The 27,519-nt window shown below is 33.7% G+C and overlaps 3 protein-coding genes across 4 annotated transcripts in view; 1 reads left to right on the top strand and 2 right to left on the bottom strand.

Annotated features, from left to right (window-relative positions):
* LOC125809198 (gamma-glutamylcyclotransferase 2-3) overlaps positions 1-27,519 on the bottom strand; it is a 1,073,903-nt gene that overhangs the window by 385,423 nt on the left and 660,961 nt on the right. The window lies entirely within an intron of this gene.
* LOC125809206 (uncharacterized) overlaps positions 1-27,519 on the bottom strand; it is a 226,957-nt gene that overhangs the window by 155,030 nt on the left and 44,408 nt on the right. The window lies entirely within an intron of this gene.
* Positions 3,223-4,664, top strand: LOC125809172 (E3 ubiquitin-protein ligase RZF1-like). 2 transcript variants are annotated; one of them, XM_049488829.1, is made up of 2 exons: positions 3,223-4,183; positions 4,626-4,663. In XM_049488829.1, exons 1-2 carry the CDS (start codon positions 3,223-3,225, stop codon positions 4,661-4,663), a joined length of 999 nt encoding a protein of 332 aa, XP_049344786.1. The 2 variants fall into 2 exon arrangements, 1 of the variants encoding a protein (XP_049344786.1); XR_007441779.1 differs by having other exon boundaries at positions 4,084-4,160; positions 4,626-4,664.

Raw genomic sequence — 27,519 nt, 5'->3', positions numbered from 1 at the left:
GAAGGTAAACTTTTATTTATATTGTCATCTCAATCCAACGTAATTTTTATGTAACAATTTGAATATTTTGATTCATAATTACTAACTCCGTCAATTAATGTGAAAGTGTTTGATTCAGTAAAAAGTGAAATTTTATGAAGTAAAATAAATTATAAATATTTGTGTGACTATAAATCATTTAATTAAGGATAACATAAAAAGTTTAAATTTAAATTACTATTACCAAATATAAAATGATATCATTTCTTTTTAAACTCACTAATTTTATTTTATTTTAAATGTCAGGGCGTATACAAAAATAAAAATAACAATATGGGGCGATCTGCAATTCACTTCTCCTCCAACAGGGAAAAAAGAGGAAATAAAATTGAGTAAGTGAAGGGAAAATTGCAACTGAAACTTGAGGAAAGCAGTGGAATTAGAAAAGATATTGTAGGTAGAGAGATGGTATATGCATTATGCACAAATAAACTTATATGTATTTCACTATTATTATAGATGCAGATACAATATATATTCCACTACAATTTCTTATGCGCGCTAAATACTATATATTACACTATTATTATTATGCACACGGATACAATGTATTTAACTATATTTTGAAATGAAAATGGTGGTAGATTTTGTAACTAAGCAAAACCTCACTATTTTTTTGTAAATTTGAACACAAATAGTGTTATTTACGAATTTTTCTCCACAAATAGTGTTATTTACCAATTGGGCTGCCTTGAACTTGGGTTCCTTCGCAGCTGAACTTCAGGCCCAATTCTCAATTTTGACTAACAGGCCCAATTTCTCTTTAAAGCTCTATAAAATTTAGGAAAAATTATAGAAATCCCACTTTTTTGTTTACTTATTACCACTATCCCCTATACGTTTTACAAATCTCCAAAATCCCTCATTTTCGCGCATCAAATTAGTGTATCAGCGCTTATATTATTGTATCTAGTGCATCAGATTAATGTATCAGCGCTTATATTATTGTATCTCGCGCATCAGATTAATGTATCAGAGCTATATAAGTGCTGATACATGCGCGAGATACAATAATATAAGAGATGGTACATTAATCTGATGCGCGAGATACAATAATATAAGCGCTGATACATTAATCTGATGTGCGAGATACAAAAATATAAGCGCTGATACACTAATCTGATGCGCGAAAATAAGAGATTTCTGTAATTATAAACTTTTAAGGGATAAATTGTAATTTTGCCTTAAAAGTATGTGATTTCTGTAATTTGCCCTAAAATTTATATTCACTCAAGGCTTAGAATTTTACTCATAACGTGTATGAAAAAAGGGTATAAAAATTGATATGAAATATGTATCTCTCTCACAAAGCTTAGAATTTCACTCACAATTTTTGTGTATGAAAACGGTATAAAATTAGTATGAAATGTGTATATGATTGTATAAATTTTGTATAAAATTCATGTTATGTTTATAAAGTTCAGGTACTTTCAGCATACTTAATAAATCTGCAACAACATTGTATACAACTTTCATACAAATATAATATATCTACAACAACATATAAAATTTAACAATTGTTTTCAACTCAACATACAATTATAATACAACTTCACTATAAATTTGCTAACCTTAGATTATTGTAACTTTAAACTTCAACGAACTAGGACTGAAATTCAGTCCAAAACCGCTTAAATCTTGTCCAAGAAATATCAAATTTTAAATCAAAACGCTCCTGCATATTTCAATTCTTTTGAAGTATCATCCATTCGTCTTATCACGGTGCATTCAGAGGCCATTTGATGTAGAGATCTCACATCATATCCTAAAAAAATGATGGCAATGGGAATAAATGAATCATATTTTTCCTAGTCTTCTCTCTATTGGCAACATTAGTTAAGTAGTGAAATATTCTATTGCTTAGCAACAAAAATGTTGCAATATCATGCGATAAATTTTTGTAATGTTTGATAAATAAGCAAAAGTATATCTATGTTTAATAATATAAGGTTTTATTTAGTTATGAAGACTGATTTTTTTTTTCTAGCTTTTTTCCTTTTGGGAAATGTTTTAAGAATATACAACCCAACACAATATATTGCATTCACGTGGTGACTGTATTGGGACATTATCCAAAATCGAAATACGGCGTTTTGGGATGTATCTAAATTTCACCAAATTTAAGAAATTTTTGTAATTTGGAAAATTAGATCATTTTATTAGCTCTTATCACTATTAGATTTTTAAAATTCCCTTTTTAATTTACTTTTGTATGATTATATTTTTTGCAATAATGTTATAATGAGTCCTTACACACCACAATGGAAGGTCAAAAACAATTTTGGAAGATTTGAACGAGGTAATACAACTTATCCCTCACACCGAGAAACTATTCTAAAAACGGTAATCCGATGCATAATCATAATCGATTGGGCTGATTGAAACCAACTACTTCAACTCTCTCCTCATTCTTATTAATTCCAACCCACACAAAATCTTTCGGCTAGCTGAATAACCAAATGAGAAAATTACATGCGATATATATTTACGATAAATTACTATCGCTTAAAATATTACAATTTGTAGTTATATGTAGAGTTTTATAACAAATTTCTCTCTCCTACCTTATCTCTCTCCTCCCACTTCCCTCTCTCTTGTATAAAATTAGTATAACGTTTGATTGAGAATTTAAAAATTTGCATAACTAATATATATATATAAGTTATGAAGGCAATATATATACTATTATTTTTGGTGTTGCTTATCGTACATAAATTCTACTCCATATTTTTGTATTTTGTACTATATCAAAATGTTTGTATGGATTAATTAGCATGAAATTAGTTCATTATTATGTATATTAAAACAACGAAAGGATAAAATGAAAGGAAAATAGAATAAACTGGAATTTATACAAGATCTCAATTTATTTTTCCTTCTTGTGGAAGTAACCGTTGGAATTTTTTTAATAAAACAAAATTTATCGGCAAATATAACCATATGCATATCCTGATGCTTTTCTTCATAAAGAAGCAGCAAAAACACCTAACAAACAAATATAGAATCGCTTTCTCTGCTGACCAAAAGCCATCCTTTTTTCCTCTAATCATCCCATTCTTGAATAATTTTTTTTTATTTTCTTTTGAAATCATAGTTACATATAAAACTAACACATTTTCCTGTTTCTGTTTGTGCAATTACAATATATTTTTCTAAAACTAGATTAAATTTTTAACCAAAAACATGTCTTCAACAGAAAACCCTAACAATGGTAACAGAAACTTCCATCGTTACTGGTGTTATCAATGCCATCTCATCGTTAGGGTATCACCGGAAAACCCCTCGGAGATCATCTGTCCTCGTTGTTTCGGTCACTTCCTCTACGAAATCGATGAAGCAAACCCTGGACAAATCTTAGACTTCACTGCATTTGATCCTTCTCCAGAAGCTAGAATTCTCGAAGCTCTAACTCTCATGCTCGACCCTAATTTATTCAACACCTCTCAAGGCAATGTAGTCCCTATTTTCCGTCGTTCAGACGGAACTGAAACTCTCGTACCACCACCTACACGTGGACGGCATGAGAGGACTCGAAACTTCTGGTTAAGGCCGAGAAGGAGATACTCATTTCTAAACAACGACACAGATGAATTTACACCAGAGAGCGGAATCCTAGCACGTCCACGCTCATGGATTGTCATCCGACCATCCGGTGGACCTGACCGCAGAGAAAGAGAGCGGTTAGGTCCACACGAAGTAAATAATAGTAGAGATTATTTCACAGGTCCGGGTCTTGAAAACCTAATAGAAGAGTTAACACAAAATGATCGGCCGGGTGCTGCACCAGCACCCGAGCCAATCATTAATTCGATTCCGAAGGTGGTGATTGTGGCAGAACATTTAAAAGATGATTCAGAATGTCCGGTTTGTAAGGAAAAATTTAAAATAGGTGGTGAAGCAAGAGAGTTACCATGTAAACATATATATCATTCGGATTGTATTGTCCCTTGGTTAAGGCTACATAATTCTTGTCCGGTTTGTCGGAATCCGTTACCGGTTTCTTCTGAAGCTCAGATGGATAGTTCTGATGATTGTCTTGAAGTAGAAGAAAGGATGAACAGACAGCGGCGTTGCTTCAGACTTAGACAAATGGCAGCTTCTCTTTGGCCATTTCGTTCGAGGTATCGTCCTATGCGTAACCATGGTGAGATCTAGTTCATATACATTGTAATAATAATACGAAAGAAAAGTTGAGATAAATGAAATGGAAACTCATAGTACTCTAAAGAATGCAAAACAAAGAGGAAAATGGAAACTCCCTCGTTTCAGTTTCAATTTGATTGTCTGATTTTGATTTGATATAAAATTTAAGTAAATAAAGAATACTAGTAATTTTTATTGTTGTGGTCTTAAAGAATGTATCAAATTTCATTTAATCTTGTGATTTTGAATATGTCATGAAATTAAAGAATTGTCAAAAAAAAAAAAGATGTATTTCTTTTGAAAAAAATTAAAAAAAGAAAAATAGAACAAACAAATTGAAATAGATGAATCATCTTTTGTCCTTTTCCAGCATTTTCTGTTTTGTTTTTAGTATATTTATATTTTCATAATTTAAAGAAAAAAAACTTATTGTGTGCCTACAGATGAACCATCGGTGTCGTCGTCATGTAATATTCTTTAGCAGGGTTGGGACTGACCTGCACTCCAAACTAACTACAAAAGATTACTTGAAGAACATGGGTACAACTGAAGGTGACGGGAAGAAGAAATTATAAGAAAAAACAAAGAAATTTAGAAAAAGAGATCAAAGAATCTGTAAAGATAAACAGATATCATGTCGTGCAATCTCTTTGATTCTTGTAATAATTGGTTGAACCTATAAATATAGTTTTTATGAATAAAGCTTCAAAAGTTGGTCCACCTGACTCGTGAACAATTTAATCATAATTATGTTGGACAAAATGATAATAACACCCAGGATAATGTCCAAACTAAATAGCAATAGGAAGAGAGAAACAATGACACCAGATATTAAAACGGGGTAAATATGATACCCGAATAAGTAATACAATAATACTGATGAAAAACTTTGTAGTGTTAAAAGACTACTACTCAACACACTTTTATTTCTTACAACTCACAACAATATTACTTCCACACTATTTTCTCACAAACGAATAAATAGTTTGTGGATTACTCTCTCTACTCTTTATTGCTTCTCTATTTTAGTGTATCTTCAAGTGTTCAATTTCTACTCTATTTATAGAGTTTTTGAACATTTTGATTACATCATTAATGACATAAATGTGGTAGCCAATTTCCAAAAAATTTGGCAGCCAAACTCTACCAAAATTCTACCAAACTTTGACTACCTACTTCCACAAATGTGGCTTGCCAACTTCACATTTGTGGCAAGTAAGTTCAACAAATGTGGCTGTCAAACTAGTTGCTGCCAAGATTTTATTCCCACAAATCTCTCTCTTAATTTTGATTCTTCTTCTTTACTCCAAGGCTTGATCTTAATCTCTGAAAATCTTCAAACTTGAAAGGCTTTGTAAAGATATTCGCAACTTGATCATGAGATTTCACATACTTGAACTCTACCTCTTTCTTGGCAATGTATTCTCGGATAAAGTGATACCTTGTGTCTATGTGCTTGCTCCGATCATGATAAACTAGATTCTTTGCAAGTGCTTGCGCCGATTTGTTATCAACACAAATCATTGTGGCTTCAATTTGTGGCAAATTGAGTTCCTTCAATAATCTTCTCAACCAAATAGCATGACACGTACATGATGTCACTGCCATGTATTCAGCCTCACAAGTCGAGAGAGTAACAATTGATTGTTTCTTTGAACTCCAAGAAATAACACAATCACCCAAGAAAAATACAAAACCTGACGTGCTTTTTCTATCATCAACATCTCCCGCATAATCACTATCACAATATCCCATAAGATTAAAATCATCAGAAGAAGAATAAAATAGACCAAGGTTGATTGTACCTTTCAGGTAACGAAGAATTCTTTTAGCGACCTTCAAGTGAGTGGAGGTAGGAGCTTCCATGAAGCGACTTACTACTCCAACCGCAAAGAGTATATTTGGTCTCGTACATGTCAAGTACCTTAGACTTCCTACGAGACTTTTGAACAGAGTGAAGTCTACCTTTTCTCTAGATCATCAGACTTTGACAATTTTGTTCCATTTTCCATTGGGGTGTTCACAGGGTTGCATTCAAACATATTAAACTTCTTCAAAATCTCATTTGTATAGCTTTCTTGAGATATAAGATGCCTTCCTCCATTTTCTTCACTTCTAGGCCCAAGTAATATGACATGAGCCCTATGTCCGTCATCTCAAACTTTAAGGGACATAGCTTTCTTGAAAGCTTCAAATAAAACTGGGTTGTTACCCGTTAGAATGATGAGATCATCAACATAAAAACAAACAAGTAGAATATCTCCATTAGTATGAACTTTAATGTAAATAGCATATTCATAGAGACAATGAGTAAATCCATTGTCTTGAAAGTATTTCTCAATGCGACTATTCCAAGCTCGTGAAGCTTGCTTCAATCCATATAAGGCTTTCTTCAACCTCATCACTTTATCTTCATGATTTTTTACCACAAAGCCCAATGGTTGCTCAACATAGACTTTTTCTTCAAGATATCCATTCAAGAATGCTGATTTGACATCTAGTTGATGGATCTTCCACTTCATTTACACCGCTAAATAGATCAATAGAGTGATTGTCTCCATGCGGGCAACAGGCGGATAGACTTCCTCATAGTCGATGTCATGCCTTTGTTTGTAGCCTTTAGCCACAAGTCTTGCCTTGTATCTCTCTACCTCGCCATATGCATTTTTCTTCGTCTTGTATACCCATTTTACTCCAATTGCTCGATGGTCCTTGGGAAAAGTTGTTAACTCCCAAGTGTTGTTCTTCTCTATTGACTAGATCTCCTCCTTCATGAATTGTCTCCACCTTTTGTCAGTAACAGTTTCATCAAAATTCATTGGTTTACTATCATCAAAGAGACAACACAAAAAATCAAAATTAGTAATTTCTTATGTGTCATCACAGAGTTCTTGAGAAGATGGAGATGCAACATTTGGTGGTGAAGGAGGCGAGGTTGCATCTTGTGCAAGTGTCTTGGTCTCATGTTTTTCTTCATCTCCGAAGTATGGAAGAAAATCATATATTTTTTTCTTCCGTAGCCTCCCAGTTCCATAATGCTTCTTCATCAAATTCAACATCACGACTCACCACCACCTTGTTATTTCTTGGATTGTATAATTTCTAGCCTTTTGAACTTGGGTCATAGCCAACAAACACATACTTGACACTACGATCGTCAAGTTTAGCTCTCCCTTGATGTGGAACATGAACATAGGCTATGCTCCCAAAGATTCTCAAGTGCTTAACACTTGGCTTTATTCCGCTCCATGCTTCTTGAGGTGTTTGATCTCGTACATTTTTTGTTGGAGACCTGTTGCTCAAATAAACTGCACAAGAAACAGCCTCGGCCCAAAATTCTTTTGGTAGATGTTTAGCTTTCAACATACATCTAGCCATATTAAGAATTGTTCTATTCTTTTTTTCTGCAACTCCATTTTGTTGGGGCGAGTAAGGTACCGTTAGAGGGCGACGAATTTCATGAGATTGACAAAAGTCATTAAATTCTTTTGAAGTGAATTTGCCTCCTCTATCGGACCTTAATGCTTTTATTTCATAGCCACTTTATTTTTCTACAATTGCTTTGAAATTTTTAAAGGCAACAAAAAACTTCAAATTTTTGCTTCAAGAAGTATACTCAAGTCTTTCTACTGAATCATCAATAAAGAGCAAGAAGTATTTTCTTTTACCAAAAGAAGATGGATCGATTGGACCACACACATCAATGTGTACAAATTGAAGTGGCTTACTTGTTCTTGATGTAGTCTCCTTTGGAAAACTCCTCCTTGCATGTTTTCCAAGAAGACAAGCTTCACACAATTGATTTGGATGGTTAATTGACGGTATCCCATCAACCATGTTCTTGTCTCCCATTGATTTGAGCGCTTCAAAGTTCAAGTGCCCAAATCTCATATGCCAACACCATGAGTCATCTTGCTCATTGGCCTGCAAACACTTTGCATCGATGGTTTTAAGATTCAAAGGGAACAACCTATTATTTGCCATATGAACTTTAGCAATTAAGTTGTTGAATCTCTAAGCGAAAGATGCATATTTTTCATATGAATATCATATTCTTTTTTCAAGAAGTTGACCCAAACTCAAAATATTACTTTTCAATTTTGGCACATAATAAACATTGTTAATCAATTTATGGCCACCATCTTTACAGGATATTAGAATCGTACATATCTCTTCAATTTGGATTTTTGATGTATCTCCAAAAGACATATTACCTTTCATCGTCTTTTTTATCTCCACAAATTTATCTTTGTGGCCACACATATGATTGCTTGCTCCATTGTCAAGATATCATGAACTGCAATCATCTCTATCTTCTTCTTTGGGTGCTAATAACAATGTTGACTCATCTTTGTCTTTGTTGTTGTCAACAAGATTAACTGTCTCTTCAACATTACTACGACATTCCCAAGAGTAATGCCCAATTTTATGACAGTTATAACACTCAATTTTAGATTTGTCATACCTCATTTCATTTGTACCTTGATAGGCTCCACGTCTTCTACCTCCTCGTTGACCACAACCACGTCCTCTGAATGACTGGTGACTCTTATCTTCATTGTTGAATTTATTGGTATAACTTCTTCCTGTTCCACGACCTCCACGGCCTCACCATTGTCCATGTCATTTGTAACTTTTCTCACCTTCAAATCCTTTGAAGGATGCATGAGATTTAAGAAGTTGCTACAGTGACTCTTCTTTTCTCCTTTTCATTTTTTCTTCGTGGGCTAGTAAAGAACCTTCCAATTGTTCTACCATCATAGAGTCTAAATATTTAGACTCTTCAATAACACACACCACATAGTCAAATTTAGGTGTTAAAGAACGAAGGATCTTTTCTACCGCACACACATTATTTACTTCCTCCCCATATCTTCTTAGTTGATTTACAACAACCATCAATCTTGAATAGAATCTGAAATGGATTTGGATTCTTTCAGTTTTAAAACTTCAAAATCAGCCTTTAGAGTTTGAAGTTTTATCTTCTTTACTTTATCAACTCTTTTTAGAGAATTTTGTAAAATCTCTTAAGCTTCTTTTGAGGTGGTTGCGTCAGCCACCTTCTCAAACATACCATCATCCAAACATTGATGGATAAGAGTGAGGGCCTGTAGATCTTTCTTTTTTGTCTTTAATAAGACCTCCTTTTCATTTGAGGACAAAGTTTTCTCATTAGCGGGTTTTGTATACCTTTTGTCTACAATATCTCAAATATCTTGAGAGCCAAGAATGACTTTCATTCGTAGACACCATTTTTCATAATTTTCTCTTGTGAGACGAGGGTATTGAAAGGACAACGGACTATTATTTGTCATGGCTCTAATACCACGTTGTTGGAGAAAATGATAATCATACCTAGGATAATGTCCAAACTAAATAGCAATAGGAAGAGAGTAACAACGACACCAAATATTAAAATGTGGTAAATATGATACCCAAATAAGTAATACAATAATATTGATGAAAAACTTTGTAGTGTCAAAAAACTACTACTCAACACTCTTTTATTTCTTACAACTCACAACAATATTACTTCCACACTATTTTCTCACAAACTAAGAAATAGTTTGTGGGTTACTCTCTCTACTCTTTATTGCTTCTCTATTTTGGTGTATCTTCAAGTGTTCAATTACTACTCTATTGTCACGACCCAACCCATCGGGCCATGCAGGCACCCACTTTAACACCTAAGTAGGAGAACCCTCATATCACAATACTGAAAAATGTGCGGAAATTAAATAAAACAGAAATAAAATACACCAATGGATTTTTTGTAAATAATAACCTTTATACAAATTTGAGTTAAGACTCGCAAAGAAATCAACACCCCCAAGGATCTAATCTAAACAGGTACAAGAGCTACTAAGAGTACAAACTGGACATAATAATAAAAGACACAGCTCCCACCATGCGGAAGGAAAAATAGAAGTTGTAGAAGAATTTCTTCTTCTTCACCTAATGAAACATCACCAACTTGCATCCAGACTATGCCAAAAAGGCATAGCAAGAGTAGTATCAGTACAAAAACCACACGTACTGGTAGGCATTATCGGTCAATCCGACGCCCACCGCATAACATAAGAAATCAACTAGCACGAACATGCAATAAACCACTCGCTTCTCCACCTTTACCCTCTCTTGAATACCCCAGAGTTACACTAGTACCCTTATTAGGTTCTTGATCATAGTCTAACCATTCTAACACATAGAAGAGTCCACAGACACAACTACAAGCCTCCCGACTAACCACCCACGACATACCCTTACTTTCTCATTTACATTACCCAACCTTCGCCACATGGTACATTATATCAAGCCTTCTAACTACTAACCACAAACCCCTTTCCCAAGGTGAAATTCACTTAAGTATTTACAACATACAGTCTACCTCCACTTCTCACCCTTGCAATATACGGACAACCCTTGTCTCTCAAACCTCCACAACTCTTGAACCCTTGGCCCTCCCCGTTCCATTCAACAACGAGATGCATAGCGGGTTACATCAATATAATAGAACAAACATGTAAGGTCATCATAATCATTTACGAACAATGAACAGTTTCACGATTCTCCAATATCACAATTATATCAAATCATTGGTCCTCTCATGAAACCCAAACCCAAACTGTTAGCATACCAAAACGTGGTACCCGATCCAATGTTTATGCCGGAACGTGGCAACTGATCTATGTTCGTGTGTCAGAACACAACACTCGATCCATTTAACAAACCACAATCACAACGTATATTCTCACAATCATACAACAAGAGGTGATTCATAACATACAATTATTCAATTATCCTCATATTCAACTAGTGTGATAAATAGTGCAACATTCACCCACATACATGTATTATAATGAAGCAATAACGAACATACCTTACACAACATGAAATCACAACCATCACCTGGAAGTATACATTGACATATATCACCTAACAAAAACTCGACCATACTCAGTCCTAGTTCATCATCTAAGGTTTCTTCCTATGATTTAATCATCTTACGTTCGGTGCACAAAGATCTACACATAACTCCTACCATTGATTATCATTATACTACGCAGTGGGCACAAATTTATAACCACTCAATTAATAAAACCTAACTATCGATCTTACAATGTCCTTTGCTAAAAATTCAATCATACTCATTACTAAACTCAGAACAAAACAAAGCACTTATCATCACACTCGAACTAATGTCTGTACACTCTTTTCTCAAGTCTTTTCCAATAGTTTTCAACCAATCTGGCGGATTTGTGACACTATTACCATAGCCATAACGAAACGAATGAAATCACGCATCTTTGAACCCAATTATCTACCCCTCTAAAGATACCTCCTTAGCCTCTCTCTAAAGGATGTACTACATCCCACTATTTTTCTTCATCATGACTCTAGCTCTTTTAAAGTCTATTCGAGTGGTGTCACTTTCATCAACACGACGCCTCAAACTCAGGTAAACTCATCAAATTCAAAGGACTAACTTAAATTTTACATGCACTTTCTTACTAAAATACTTCAATTTTCTTCTCCTAAGTATACTCAATGGAACTTTCCTTATCCATAAGCAGGGGTGGAGGTACACTATGCTCAGGGTGTCCAATTGGACACCCTTCATCGGAAAGTTACATCGCATATATAAGTAAAATTATACTTTAAATGGTTAAATAAGATATTTTGGACACCTTTAAACACACTAAAGTTTCTTAGCCAGTGCTACCTTTGCCCAACGCGAAGGTTTATTAATGCGCGCACGCACGGGTTCGAATCCCAATTTTTATATTTTCAAAAAGCTCCTAATTAATTTCTAATTATTATAGTTAATAAATCAATTATGCTTTTAATAATTCAAAATTAATATTATATATTAAAAATCTTAATTAGAGACCTAATCATAGTTAATAAATATGATATTTTTTCAACAATTCAAAACTCATATTATCTATTAGAATAATCTCAAATTAGAGACCTACAACTTAAAAATATAACAAAAAATAAAATAAAAGCGTAGTAAAGATTAAATTTTAATCATTTTTTCTTTTCACTAAAATTTTAAATAAAATTTAAATTTAATAAGCAAATTCTATTTGTTTTTCTATAAAGCTACTAAACGTGAAAAAGGCTCTATATAGAATTTCTTTTTAGAAAAACTCGTTTGATTTTACTCTTTATTTTTCATATCTTGTTGTTAAGTCACCAAAGGTTAGTGAAATCTTGAAGTATAAAAGTGATTTCATTATAAACTGAATTTTCTCGTTCTCTTTTTTCTTTTTCGTTCACTTCCTATTAAATAAACATGAAAATTCAAGCTAAATTTTGTGGTTTGATTTTAAAATAGTTAGTATATTTTTAATTAAAAAAAATTAATTGTTAATGTTACGTAGTTTGATTTCAAAATTTTAGTGCACCCATGTCAAATTATTTTTTTTACCTATGCGATTCTTGGACACCCTTCATGAAATTTCTGGCTACGCCACTATCCATAAGCTTGTCATTCCCAGTGTTTTGGGAAGCGAGAAGCGGAAAAAAGTGACGAGGGCTTGCTTCACAAAAGCGAGAAGCGAAGCGCGCGCTTTTTTTTAAATAAAGCGATATTTAGTATAAAAATAAAAAAATATTAAATAACTTAATAGAGGTAATATATTCTTAGATTAAAAGTAAATAGATAGTCAATAATACTCATAAGTCATAATATTTAAAGCAAAAAATCAAAAACATAATTAAATCACAAAAGAATCAAACTCCTATTCTTCAACAAGATCCTCAAACTCTTCAAGTGCCATAACCAAGGGTTCTACTTGGTCATCATCTTCTTCATCATCAGAAGGCTCATCAACAAGGTTTCGACTTGAACTGGAACCTCTAGCTCTTCTTTCATTGCCCCTTAAAGTACTCCCCCTAAAACTATAAATATTCTCATCAACACCACTAGCCATAGAAACATCACCATAAGTGAGACTTTCTCCTTCATACACTTCTTCATCTTGGTGATCTTGTGGTGCTTCGGTTAACCATTCATTTGCCTTATCCATACTATCCAACAAAATTGAATCAATGGTATTACGATCATTGTAACGACGCGCCAGTTTTCTATTATATTTGATGAACACTAGATCATTGAGGCGTGTCAACTCAAGCCTATTTCTCTTTTTACTATGAATCTGCACATAGTAGAAAGTAATTAATAGGAGGACTTAGGATGATTAAGATACCTATTAATTTAGTAATAATGTAATGTAGTTTCTCACATGTTCATACACGCTCCAATTTCTCTCACAATCAGATGTGCTACAAGTTAAACTTTGCACTCTAATAGCAAACTGTTGCAAGTTTGGGACATTATGATCATGTTGCATCCACCATTCAACTGTAGAAGAGTTATTTTAAAAGATGTGTAATAACTTAAAAGGTGAAGCTTTAAACACAACTAAAAGATGAAATTCTCACTTGGTGACCTTAAGGTTCTAGCTCTAATGGCTAATTCAATTCCAAGTAGGCCATCCGCTTTCATGTACACACCAAGCTCCTCCCCTATTTTGTCTTGCAAATTTTTATCTGGGATCATTCTCTCAACACATTTATGATATCCTTGCCACACATCTTCAGTTATGTCTTCATGTCATTATTTTATAATAGAGCCCTGGGTTCAAAATGTGTCCCGTTGCATGCAAAGGTTGATGAAGTTGATCTGTCCACCTTGCATCAATGATTTCAAAAACACTCTTATATTTCCTTGTATCATAATTGAATGCCTTTTCAATACTTTCTTTGGCCCTGTCCATGGCTTCATAAATGTAACCCATTGATGGTTTTTTCTCCCCATCCACCATACGAAGTACATGAATTAAAGGACCACTAACTCTGAGTGCTTGAACAACGTCATTTAAAAAAATAGACTAATAATGTGTCTCGCAACTTCTTTACCAAGAGTTTTCTTTGAATAGATACTCTTATTCCATTCAGTTGACATAACGAAGTTCTTAAATTTTTCTTTTGTTGATTAAAACTATACAAAATCAAAAAAGCTGTTGCGAATCTTGTCTTGGCGGATTTTACCAAATTTCTTTGCTTTGTGTATCTCCTCATCATATTCAACAACAATGCCATTTGATTGATATAAGCATGTACCTTAACAGCCTTACCAAAAACTGTTAAAAAAATGGAAGTTAAAATGTAAAGAAAACTAACATGAAGTTTAAAAAAGAAAATTAAATATCAAGACTCAAGTTCACCTGTAGAATATGGGGCTTCTTTGAAAATGTCACCAAACATCAAGTTGATTTAATGAGCAGCACAAGGAGTCCAGAAAATATATTGGAACACTCCCTTCAACATGTTATCCGCTTTTTTGTTCTCACTTGCCTTATTGTCACAACTTGTACCACATTTTCCTTGCCTATCTTCATGATAGTTTTCTCAAACAAGTTAAATATCTTATTAGAATCGGTAGAAGAGTCACTAGCATCATAAGATTCAAGGAACACACTCCCTCTTGGAGAATTCACCAAAACATTAATGACCATTTTTCCATTCTTTGTTGTCCATTTATCCATCATAATGGAACAACTATATGTTTTCCATTGAACCTTATGTTCTTCTACTATCTTGTTTGTCTTTTCCACCTCCTTTTTTAGAAAAAAGAACTCTTACCTCATGATAGGTGGAGGGGCTTCATTCCAAGGCCATATTGGCCGACTGCTTCAATGTATTCACCAAAACTCTCTGTGTAATTAACACAATTGAAAGGAAGCCCTGCATCATACATCCACCTAGCAAAAGCAGATAAAACATGATCCCTCAAAATCTTTCTAGAAGATTCTAAGTCAATAGGTCCACCTTTTCTCTTTTCGTTTGATTTTTGCGAGAAATAGAGATTCATAGGACCCTTGATAGTGCTATTGATGGAGGACCCACTCCCACTACTTGAAGGCATCCTTTGATGCTTTGAGGGAGGTCCCATTGGCATATTCACTTCAACTTCATCATCATCCATTTCATCATTATCAACAAGATTAACCATGGATGCTTCATGGTTCATTCGAGTTTTAAACTCATTTTTCTTCAACAAATATTCTTTGATCTCTTCCTTCACTTTATTCGGGATGTTCGGACATACTTTTACATCTCTAAAGCCATTGATAAGATGCTTTTTGTGACAAAATATTCCGCCATTGTATGTCACATCACAAAAGCTACATTTGATTGTTGTGTTACTACCCATAAGAGTTCCATACGCCCAAGCCAGATCCTTTTTTTGTGACATTTTGAATAAGAAAATACAACTTCACTAGTTACTACAAGCAAAAAAGAAGTGTCACTTAGTAACAAAACAACAAATTTACTAAGTAAGAAAAATTAAAGACTATTAAGATTTAAGAGCAGCAACCAGAGCAGTCACACTGTATTGAAATAAAAAAAAACAGAGCAACAAGCATACACATATCACTGATCACAAGTCACTGTATAGAAATAAAAAAGAAAACAGAGCAGCAAAAGAATTGGAAAAAACAGAGCAGTAATATTAATTGAAAGAAAAAACAGGTCAGTAATAGAGATTGAAAAACAGAGCAGCAAACAGAAATTGGAAAAAAATAATGCAGCAATAAAAATATAGAAAACACTCAGCAACAAAAAAAAAACAGTAGCAGATCAGTCGCAGCAGCTTCGCAGAGAAGAAGAGAAGAAGAGGAAGAAGAAGAAGAGAACTTAAAGCAGTGGCAGCCTGGCAACCAAAAATAGAAAAAAAAGTCTCAGAGCAGTCGCAGAGAAGAAGAGAAGAAGAAGAGCAGAAGAAGAGAAGAAGAGAAGGAGAAGAAAACTTACAGCAGCAGTCGCAGCTTCTTAGTCTCGTAGCAGTCCATTTTTTTTTTAAATCGCAAAAGAGGTATATTAAGTCGCATAAGGATTTCAGAAATAAATAAAAAAGAAAAAACTTTACAATTTAAAAAAATGAAACCCTAATTAACGCTTTTTCAAATTAAGCACGTTTTTTTACGCTTTTGCTTTTCTTGCGCTTCTCGCTTCTACAGTAGAAGCGAGCGCCTTTTCAATATCACCTCGCTTCACGAAATAAAAGCACAGGGGCCTCGCCTCGGTTCTCGCTTTAAGCGCGCTTTTCTGCGCTTTTTACAACACTAGTCATTCCGGTATTAATTCACCCCTTTATGGCTTAAGATAAAATCACCAGTCCTCATACTACCATTCTTCTTCTTCACAAACAAAACATGAGAACTCCACGGAAGCACTAGGACGGATGATGAGCCTGAGCTCTCTTAATTTTATCGGAGAGATAAGAAGGAATAGGGATGGGGCGAGTGCCAGTTTCCAAGTCAATGTAGAAATCTTTATATCTATCCGGAGGCATATCAGGCAAATCAGAAGGAAACACTTCTCTAAATTCTAACACCACAAGAATAGACTCAATAGAGGGAGACTCAACCCCAACATCTGGAATATGAGCCAATTACGCCAAACAACCTTGCTCCACCAGTTTCCTACCCGCACGAAAGATATGACCTCAGTTGACTTAAGCTTGTACCTCTTTCCCACTCTGACCTTTCCCTACCTCGAATCTCTAGAGTTACCGACTTAGCATTACCATTAAGCACATCATAATAGGGGGACAACCAAGTCATGCCTAAGATTATATCAAGTCAGTCATTTCCAACATAAATCTGAAAATCTATAAGTACAACAGGACAACACAATATACATGGGTGACTATGACTGACTCTTCAACTGGGGTAGAAACATGGATGGGGACATCAAGTATATCACAAATCATATCAAATTCTGAGTCAAATCGCACGGACACGTAAGAATAAGTAGAACCCGGATCAAACAACACATTAGCCATCCGGTCACCAACAATAATAGTACTTGTGATCACTGCATCAGACCCTCAACCTCGGTCTTGCCCGAAAAACCATAAAACTGAGCTTTGTCATCTTGACGGGCAACCTCCTTGCCTGGTGGCACTGCCCTACCTACACTACCATTTCCCCGGCCTCCACGACCTCGTTGATTTCCTCCTCATATGCCCAGGTTCTCCACAATTTTAACACACTTAATAACTTAACCAAGTAAGCATAACTGCTATTGTACTAGTCATATCATTACCCTCTTGTATATACACTCAATCTAGGAAATCGCAGTAGAGATTCTAACCTTAATTATCGCAACATAATCTTATCCCTTATACCAAGCAACCCATACATGTTATGACAACAATACCAATGTCTTTTCTAAAGGAATATTGTTTATTATCTAACCGTCCCTTACCAAAACTTCTTGAATGTTGTCACCTATAAACTTGAATATGTAAATCTGACCTTAATCCCTTCATATGAGACGATAGTAGCTAGTGAGCCCAACAAAAATCCTAGTTTCAGTCACAGAACTAGGTCATACCCAATTCCTAATTGCTTTAATCTTTTGGGGATCTATCATTACCCTTTCCCTTGAAACTACATGCCCCAAAAAGGCAACTAAAGTCAACCAAAAGTCACACTTAGAAAATTTCGCATATAACTTTTGCTTCCCAAGAACACCCAGAATAATATAAGGATGGTCGGTATCCCTTTCCGAATAAACCAAAATGTCATCAATAAATACTATAACAAACGAATCAAGAAATAGTTTGAACACACCATTCATCAAACTCACAAAAGCTGCAGGTACATTTGTCAATCCAAACGACATAACTAGAAACTCATAGTGCCCGTAGCGGGTCCTAAATGTCGTTTTTGGTAAATCCTCAGGCCTAATCCTTAATTGATGATAGCAAGACCTTAGATCAATCTTAGAGAAAACTGATGCACCCTGTAACTGGTCAAAAGATCAACTATCTGAGGCAACGGATACTTGTTCCGAATGGTGGCTTTATTCAACTGTCAGTAGTCTATTCACATCCTCTCTTGCTAGTGACGGTGTTAATACTTGTGTTGCTCTAGTTCGGACCATAGAGTGAAGGAGGGCAAATACCAATTTGTATCACCCAGATACCAATTGGATTCAAGTCATAGCATGAATGAGTAGAAAAAAGTGAGTTTTTCCTAAAGGTCCTATAGCCTCTCGAAGAAAAGTACGGACCTTTTCATACCGTTTCGCAAGACTCTACTAGACTCATTTTGGTACAATGAGATCAATAAACCTAGGGCTCTGATACCAACTTTATCACGACCCAGACCGTTGTGATTGTCACCCACACTAACCCTCATGTGGGAGAACCATTATTACAACCCAGACTAAACAACTTAACAAAAACTATGCATTTAAAGATACGGAAGCAGGTTTAAATACATAAATTATATAGAGTTCCCATAAACTCCAAAGGTTTAAACAAATAACTTAACCAAACTAATGCGGAAGTCTTAACCCTTAGAACCTGAAAGTCATTGTACCAAAACTCTACTAATGACAAGTCTAAGAACAAGGGGTATAACCCCGAAACTAAACAAATACCTTAAACAAATACCTTAAACAAATAGTTTGGGTCTGAAAAGAGTTGACTTAAACAAGAGAGATCCATGGCAGCTTGAAAGAACTGACTCACCCTTGAATCTGGTCACGTTCAATAGTCACATAGCTGAGGCCGCCTGAAGATGTCATGTACTTAACAAATAACAAGCAAGTGTAGTATCAATACACAACCACAATGCACTGGTAGGATCACACGTCTATCCTAATAAGTGAAACACATGCAAGTAACCACAACATTATAAAACAGACATATACCGAACATATATAATATTAATCATTTTTTCAGATCAATGTAGCATTCCACGTTCTCAATAATACACATTGGTTATCATTTTAGAGCAACAAACAGTCTTTCAACCTCAATCACCATTAGATATGAACATTATCATCACAAGTAGATACACAACAAAATTCAACGGTCCTCTCACGAAACCTAATTCAATGGTCCTCTCATGGAACCCATACCCAAAATGTTAGTGTACCGGTACGTGGTACCCGATCAAAGTTAGTGTGCCGGATGTGACACCCGATCCCATATATGCGCCAAAATGTGGCACCCAATCCCATATATATGTCGGTATGTGACATCCGATCCCAATTAGTGTGTCAGAACATGATACCTGCTCCATTATACAATTAAAAGGTGATTCATGGCATATAGTTATTCGTTCATACTCATTTATTATTAGTGTGATCAATAATGCAACATTCGCATACATACATGCAATATAATGAAGCACGTACAATCATATATCACACAACATGAAATCACAACCATCACCTACTGTCACACCCTATTTCGAACCGGCCGAAACAGTTCACAACACAATGTGGCTGATACACTGATTTTGGAAAAAAATGCTTTTTGTTTTAGAGTCGCCACCTAAATTTTAAGGAAAATATTAGGAAAACCATTTTTTAAAATATGTAAATGTAAACTTTGTTTTGATTTGCGAAACCAGTAAGATTCTAAGTAAGGGTTTTGGTTACTCGAGGGAAAGGTGTTAAGCACCCCTCAGAGCCTATCCGAAGATAGTCCTTAAACTCAATTTAGGAAAATATGATTAGGAAAACTTGTTTATTTATTTTCTTTTAATGATTAAACGATAAGTTATTAGTTAGTTTAAGAAAAGGATACAATACAAGGTATGACATATATATGTCTTATAAAATATATTTAATAGTAGTATTGTAAAATAAAGAAATAAATGTACTTAGATATATGAAATATTCATATATAATATATATATATATATATAAATAGGTGTATCATAATAAAATTATCCTAAAAATATATAGATGTTGAATTTGCGAAAATCTATCGTCTTATTAAGACGTAAAAATAAGGTGGTAGTTGAGTGTTAATATGTAGTAATATGTGATGTGTAATTTGAATGAAAATATATAAAATGGAGTTTTCTAAAATAAACAAAACAAATACAATAAATAATAATGATACTAAATGTTAAAATATCATATAAAGGCTTATGATTTTAAATATATTTATTATGAAGTGTAATATATACATATAAGTTGTTCAAAATATATGAATGTTTATCATTCTTTTTACACGTAGGGATAAGTTGATGATAAATTATATGTAATAAAGTAATATGTATATTTAGGTGTAGGCATTTATAAATTATAAAATAAATAGATAACATTAGTAAGAGAGATAGTAGATAATACTAGGTTATGTGAAGAAAATATGGAGTGTATACCTTTATATGTACGACATATATATGTGTACCTTGTATTTGAACCTGTTTGCATATCTAAAATTTGAAATAGCATGTTAAAAAAAAATTAAAATGTTATTAGCAATGTTTGATAAAAAAAAAAAAGTAAGTATAGTCAATACATTTTATAAAGGGGTGATGTAAAGAGTAAAAAATAGGCCTAAATATTGAGCCTTATTCTACAATTATATTTTATTTTTTTTGTTGACAAAATATATAGGCTGGTTTTCCTAAAGAATATATATGTTCTAAAAAAGGGTGATTATTTTTAGCCTTATATATTTCTAAAGGTAATTATTTTAGCTTTTTAAATTTAATCTCAAGTTCATTTAGAAATCCCAATTGATGAGTTTTCTCGTACTTAGTAATACTCCAATTATTACACCTTAGGGGACCTTTGGAAACCCTCTCATTTAAGCTTGAAATTCTACTCTTTGAACCCAAAAATCTGCATTTTTAAGTTGTTTAAACTTAAACTTCAAACACTTGTTTTTTTTTTTTTAAGGACAAATCAAAATCGGTATATAACTTTGGAAAATATCACTCCAAGGCGAATTTCTTTGAAACATGTTACGCATTTATAAATGAAAGGAAAAATGTTGGCAAATCACCTAATAAGAAAGTATTATCTAAGTTAAATAATTACCAAATGTGTAAAGGGATATAAAATAATTTAAGGAATATAAAATAAGCCTATTTTTGCCGATAAAGTGTAGGGCCTGCTTCCCTGCTTGTTTTCTACAAATATGTATCTCTAAAGGATAATTAAATTTTGGCCTTTAAACTAGTTCCGGATTTATTTGGGGGTCCTAAGCAATGAGTGGACCTAAATGATTATTATTTTTAGCCCTTTGAGACTTTATTTGGAAAACTTTTGAACTATAAGCCCCCTCATTTCAACTTAAAAGGCCTAAAAGAATGTTATAAGTAAAAATGCTAACCCATTTTTAAAAAATGTCTTTTGTATCATTTGTTCTAAAGGTATCTCAACTAAATTCACAAACAAATAATATTAGTTCACATAAATAATCTTCAAATAAAAGGACAAGCAATGTATCGAAAACTTAAGAGTTATGTAGGCATAAGCAGAGGTTAGTCAACATATCAAAATAACATAATCAAACTCGTAAAAAAGGAATGCTAAGAAATGGTGGACTCCTATTTATGAGACTCCAAGTATTGCGGTGATCCTAATCGCTATTGGCCTAATATTTTAGGCCAATAACGAGTTCCAAAGTAGAAACTCCAGCCCTCCGATTGTACATGAAAATATAAGAAGAGGAAACAAAGATTAGAAACTTCGAATCACTAGAATATAACCAATTGGAATTCAAGCAAGTTTTGACTACTACCCAAAAAGGGCCGAGAATAATATTATGTAGCAGGAATAATTATGATGCAGCTTAAAACAAGGGCTAACATGATCACATTTTCTTGCATATTTAAAACTTAAAAGACTATACGGAAAATGCACATTAAGAAAAAAAAAATAAACTCAATTGAGCCATGTAAATAGAATATATCTCCTAATGAACATAAAACCCATTAATGGAAATAAAGAAATATATAATAACCCTTTATAGTGACATCTCCCAAACACCATGAAGCGTAAGAAAAAAAATATATTTTTATACTGAAAAAATGAACCTGCAACAAGTGAAAACTAAAAAAAAGAAAAAGAAAAATTGTCTGTTCACACTAAAGATGATTATTTAAACAAAACTTGGCTACCTTGGAAGGCATAAACAAAGTATAGAATGGAGACTCCTCAAACTTTAAGTGCAATCTGAATTTCGGACAATGAGATTACTTATGAGATTTCTACAATGCGAAACATCGGCCTAAATATGAATGTCATTTAAAAAGCAGAAATATCAACACGTCTTGCACTTTTTGAGCTAATTCTAACTCGAGTTTGCATTATCAACATAGGCAGTCGGGGTTTCCATATTTCACAGACAACAAACTTGTAATTTTCTAAACATAACTCTAGAGAGGAATCAAACAAGCAGCCCCAAAAAATTTCCAGCATATTCAACTGAAAAAAATAGGTAGATACGAATCTGCAAAACTCACTTCTGAGCTTGAAAAAGTCATAAAACCATCTGCCATAAACTTTGGTTTGAAACTTAGGTTAACACAAACTTTAAATTTTGAATAATGAAAAATATAGGATTAGAACAAGATGTCAAGAAGTCTAGGCTATGCTGGAAATCAGGGGCTCATATTATTCTAAAACACTAGTCAAAATAAGATTGTATCATGTCAGAGGAAGAAAACCATTAAATCTAGATTTTTTACAAGTAATAATGTGCAACTATGTGAAGACGCGGCTAAGCCTGGATGAAGTAAGATTTTAAAACTAAAAATTGCAATTCTTAACAGAAAGTCATCAACATCCTTACTACATACTCACAGATATCTTAACTGGGCATTGTAGGAAGTTAACTTATGATGGAGGCTAGGAACATCAAAGCAAAACTAATGAGAATGTTAAGCAAAGTGACGATGCATTTGGAACAACTAAAGGTTAAGATCTTAGAGTTAAAACGACAAACAACAATCTTTAAACCAACAACAACTACAAAGAGAGGGAGAAACGTTCGTAATCAAAAGTAAACTATGACTTTTCAGAACTAGATTAGGCTATATTGCAATAGAGAAAACTTAGACGAGATTAACATTCTCAATCATTCATACACACATCTAAATGTATTCAAGTCCAAAAGTAAAAAATAAGGGATATGTATATCATTGCTAAAAAAAAAAAAAACTCAACTGTACAAACATAAAAACAAAATCTGAATAAGCAGTTAAGAACCTCAAAATTGAAATTGTCAAAATCAACAAAAAATGACTAATTGGAGTTTAAAAAATAATAATAAAGGCGAGGCAGTGTACCTTTTTGAGAGCAGCAAACAAGGGATTCTACGTCAAGAGATTCCAACCTCGAACTTACTCTCGAAACTCGAATTCAAAATCAAAAACATAAAGTTTGAAAGAAGATTGAAATTTTTCGAAACACAAAAAAGAACTAATGCTTGAAGTGTGCTTTTTATCTCTTTTTTTGTCGTTCTCCGATGATTGTCTCGGATTTTCTCGATGTCGTTCGGTCCTTTTCTTGAATGAGAACCAAAGGGCTGATTTTATAGTCGAATTTGGGAGAGGCTTCCAACCTCAGACCCATTAGATTAAGGGCGTAACCAATCAAAATCCGATGGTTCTTCGCGTCCCCCAATTTTCAGGCGGAGTAATAATGATGGTCTAGACTTCTAGGCCTGCTTTGGGTCAGAAATAAATCGAAAAAAATGTAAAGTTGATAGAAAGGGGGGCTGTGATTGATGGATGGCGAATGGAGGAAGAGGTGACATTGGAGACCGCCGGATATTGTCGTTTTCCGGCGGTTCATGGCCGTTTCTTTGGCAGCGGACGATGGGCAATTGACGAGAGAGGACGAAGGGGCATGGGGAAGGTGAGGACGTCTGGGGAAGAGGAAGGAACAGTGCCCCTTTTCCCTGGAAAAAGAAGAAGACGTTGGGGAAGGAAGAAACGTGATTTCCTGGGAAAAGAAGAAGCTTGAGGCGATGGGGGGGGGGGGGGGGGTTGTACGATTTTGGGAAAAGATGAAAAGGTCTTACTTAATTTGGGTCGTCCGATCGTTTGATCGGACGGTTAAGATAAATCAAGGATTAAAAGGAATATATATATATAAATAATGGAAAAAGCTTAATTAACTAGGACCGTTAGATTTAATCGTAAGGTCAAGATTTAAGCTAAAGAAGCACAATCCATGTGCTCACCTACATGGCACACACAGATTGGCCGGTTTAAGGGTACTTGGATTGTCAAAAATTGTTCAAATTAAATTCATTTAAATTATAACCTCTTCCTTTATTAAATAGCCATAGGAGATAATTATTTTGCAAGATTAGCTTATTTGATAAAATTAGTCACTCTTAAAATTAAATTAATATAAATTAATAAATCATCAATTAACTAAGCTTTCTAATTTTAATAAATGTACGAAAAATATCTATTGCGACAAAAGGAATTATATTTGAATCAAAATAGATTCAATTCTTAAGAAGAACAACATTTATTTAAAAAAATGAGAAAGTAAGTAGTAATATAATATATTTAATTTTTATAAGAAGTAAATTTATCAAGTCAAATAAGTAATTAACATTTTTGTATTTCTATGAAAAATATCATAACATATGTATTTTGTTATTATTATTATAATTATAACTATAGTTAAATGTGGAGAGCCAAAATTGGGTGTCAACACCTACCTCGAATCCAAGTTTGAATCCCTTAAGGCACTTGAATCTTCCCTTTCCGAATTCTTTCCCCTTGTTCTAGGTCTACAAACAATTAATATACGCAAGGATCAACAATCAAATGTCTAATTATCCAGATTATAACAAACCCATTAACCCAAGACCAAACCCATAATCCCAATATCCCAATTAGGACTTTTTCCACCATAATTCCCATATCAAAACCTTCTCCCAACAATAATTACCCAAGTAACTACGTTTTACGGGTCAAAATACGGATTAGGGGAGTAAAAACCTTACCTTTAGCACCAAAAGTTGTGGAAAACTGTCAAGAAATCACCTGGGGTCGCCTCCTAGCTCTCAAGAACGAAACTTGCAGAAAATAACGTTTTTGGAGTTTATTTCCGACTTAAGTCGCGACTGTCCCACTACAGCGGGATCTATCCAGCTATAGCGGCCCCGCTCTGGCGGCTTGCGCGGAGACAGAAAGTTGAAATTAGAGTTCCAAGCTCCCATTTCACAATACACTTTCAAATCATGACGTTCTAAAATTACCCTTTCACGCTAAGATCATTTTCGGGAGTTCTACTCGCCCGAATTTGATTCCGTAAACTCCTACGGGTTCCTTAACGTCTTAGATATCTACTCATGTAATCAAAACCATTACCAGATTTTCCTAGACTCACTTGACTCCGATTTCGTCCAAATCTTGACTAGGCTAGGAAATTTCAAGTTACTACCAAAAAGTTTTCTGGCCCAAATTCTTTCCCCATTAGCCTTTACATAACGACGGAATCAAGTTGTTACAATCATCAAACATATATTATGATAAATTATGTAAAAGATAAAAATGATTAGATATGAAGATATTTTTAATCATTCATTATATATTTACAATTCTTGAGAAATGTGATTATGTCAAATCATCTAATTTCTGTTGAAATATTCTCAAAACCTACTAAAATTTACTTCTTTTTTTCTTATAGCAGTTGATTATTAGAAATATTGTTCAAAAGCTTAGAAAGATTATGCGGGTAAATTACCTAGTATATATATAAAAGAGAACCCTAAACCCGCATACGTGGTGCCACCACAAATCAGGATTCCCTTTTAATTTATTTAATTCCAAAATTAGCCTTCCATTTCATGAAAAGTTGTGAATTTATGAAAAAGTTGCGACTTTTACAAAGAGTTGATGACTTTTATTAAGAGTTGTGACTTTTATGAAGAGTTGTGACTTTTATAAAAAGTTGCGACTTTTGTGAAAAGTTGTGACTTTTATGAAAGATTGTGACTTTTCCAACGAGTTGTGACATTCCCGATAAGGCACAATAAGCATTTATTCACACTACCCTTTGTTGTCTATAAATAGAGGGATTTCCTCTCATTTTAAAACAACAAAAATTCTGAACTTCTTCTTCTTCTTCTTCTTCTTCTTCTTCTTCTGCACAATTAAATATTCGTGTACTTTGTTCCTGTTGAGTCGCTCACTGACACCATTATTTTTGTATCAATGCACCGGTGAATAAAATCATTCTATCATGAGAGGATCTATTCATTTAAACTTCGGGTACTAGAGGGGAATAATTTCCTTACGGGGACAAATGTGCATTTAGTGAGCTTGATTTTTTTTCTTTATATTTCATTCTGTAACCCTGATTTGTTTTTTACAGTCATTAATTTATGCTTATGTTATTAATTGTTATTTTTGAGTACATGTTTTAAACTTTGTTGTTTATGTTTATGCTTTTGATCATAATGTTGAAGTAAAGATATGTTAATCAAGAGTTTGATGTAATCATTAGACTATTGGTGTCATGTAGATTAAAATTCTTAAACTTGTAAAATAAATGACTTTGATCTTTATAGAGCTTTCAATGACTAAAAGATCCATGTGATGTTCAAGAACGGACTTTTGAGTGTTTAGAAGTTATGGTGGTTCCACACTACCTTGGAGTTTTAGTTATTCAACTTTCTATATTATCGAGACATTCAATCAATTAGTGACATCCAAAAAATAAAGGAATGTAGTGGGATGGTAAGTGTTGTACTCAACCTTAATCAAAAGTTTGGGGTTCAAATGTTGGATTGGAGTCAATGAATTACCCCTCAAAGTAGGACGAATCCATATTAATCAAATATTAAAGAAATAATTATCTCTTTATAAACATTAGATTAAAAGTCGCAAAAATATATATAAAGTTTTAACCATATTGATCGAAACATAAACAACAAAATATGCCTTTTGGCTATCAAAGTTGTGTCATCGATTGCGAATGATTTTGAATAAGGGACTTGCCAAGACATCATTTAATCCAAATTATTTGAGAGACATACGTTATTCCATTGAACTTCAAGAGATGTGTTTTTAAATTTTAATCAACTTATCAAGTATACGACTAATTATATAAGATGTATAATATTTAGATTTTGTATGTAAAGGCCTTGAATAGGAGAAAAACTCTCCCAATTGATGAATAAAATGTTTGTACCACTTTTTGAAAATACAAATATAGACAATGAAACAATTACATATCTTTTCTAAAGACTTTGGTGATGAATAACTACAATGAAGAATTAATTAAAAAAATGCATAAACACTTCGAATCAAATCTTTTTGGTTTTAAGATTAAAAAAATATTTCATTTCATCTCTGGATACAATATTCTTGACAATTTATCGTAGGGTTGTACCCACTCGAAAACACTTATATTATCAAATGTTCAGAAGTAGATTATTAACGTAGTTCACTACCACGCAAAGCACGAACAATTTACCTGGTAATAAAGAGTTTTTGGCTAAAACCATCCCTCAAGTATAACTCAAACTTAGGG

The sequence above is a fragment of the Solanum verrucosum genome, unplaced genomic scaffold (assembly GCF_900185275.1).
Source record: "Solanum verrucosum unplaced genomic scaffold, falcon-dt-bn FXZP01000062.1, whole genome shotgun sequence".
Taxonomy (NCBI): domain Eukaryota; kingdom Viridiplantae; phylum Streptophyta; class Magnoliopsida; order Solanales; family Solanaceae; genus Solanum; species Solanum verrucosum.
This window is presented reverse-complemented; position numbering and strand designations above follow the sequence as displayed.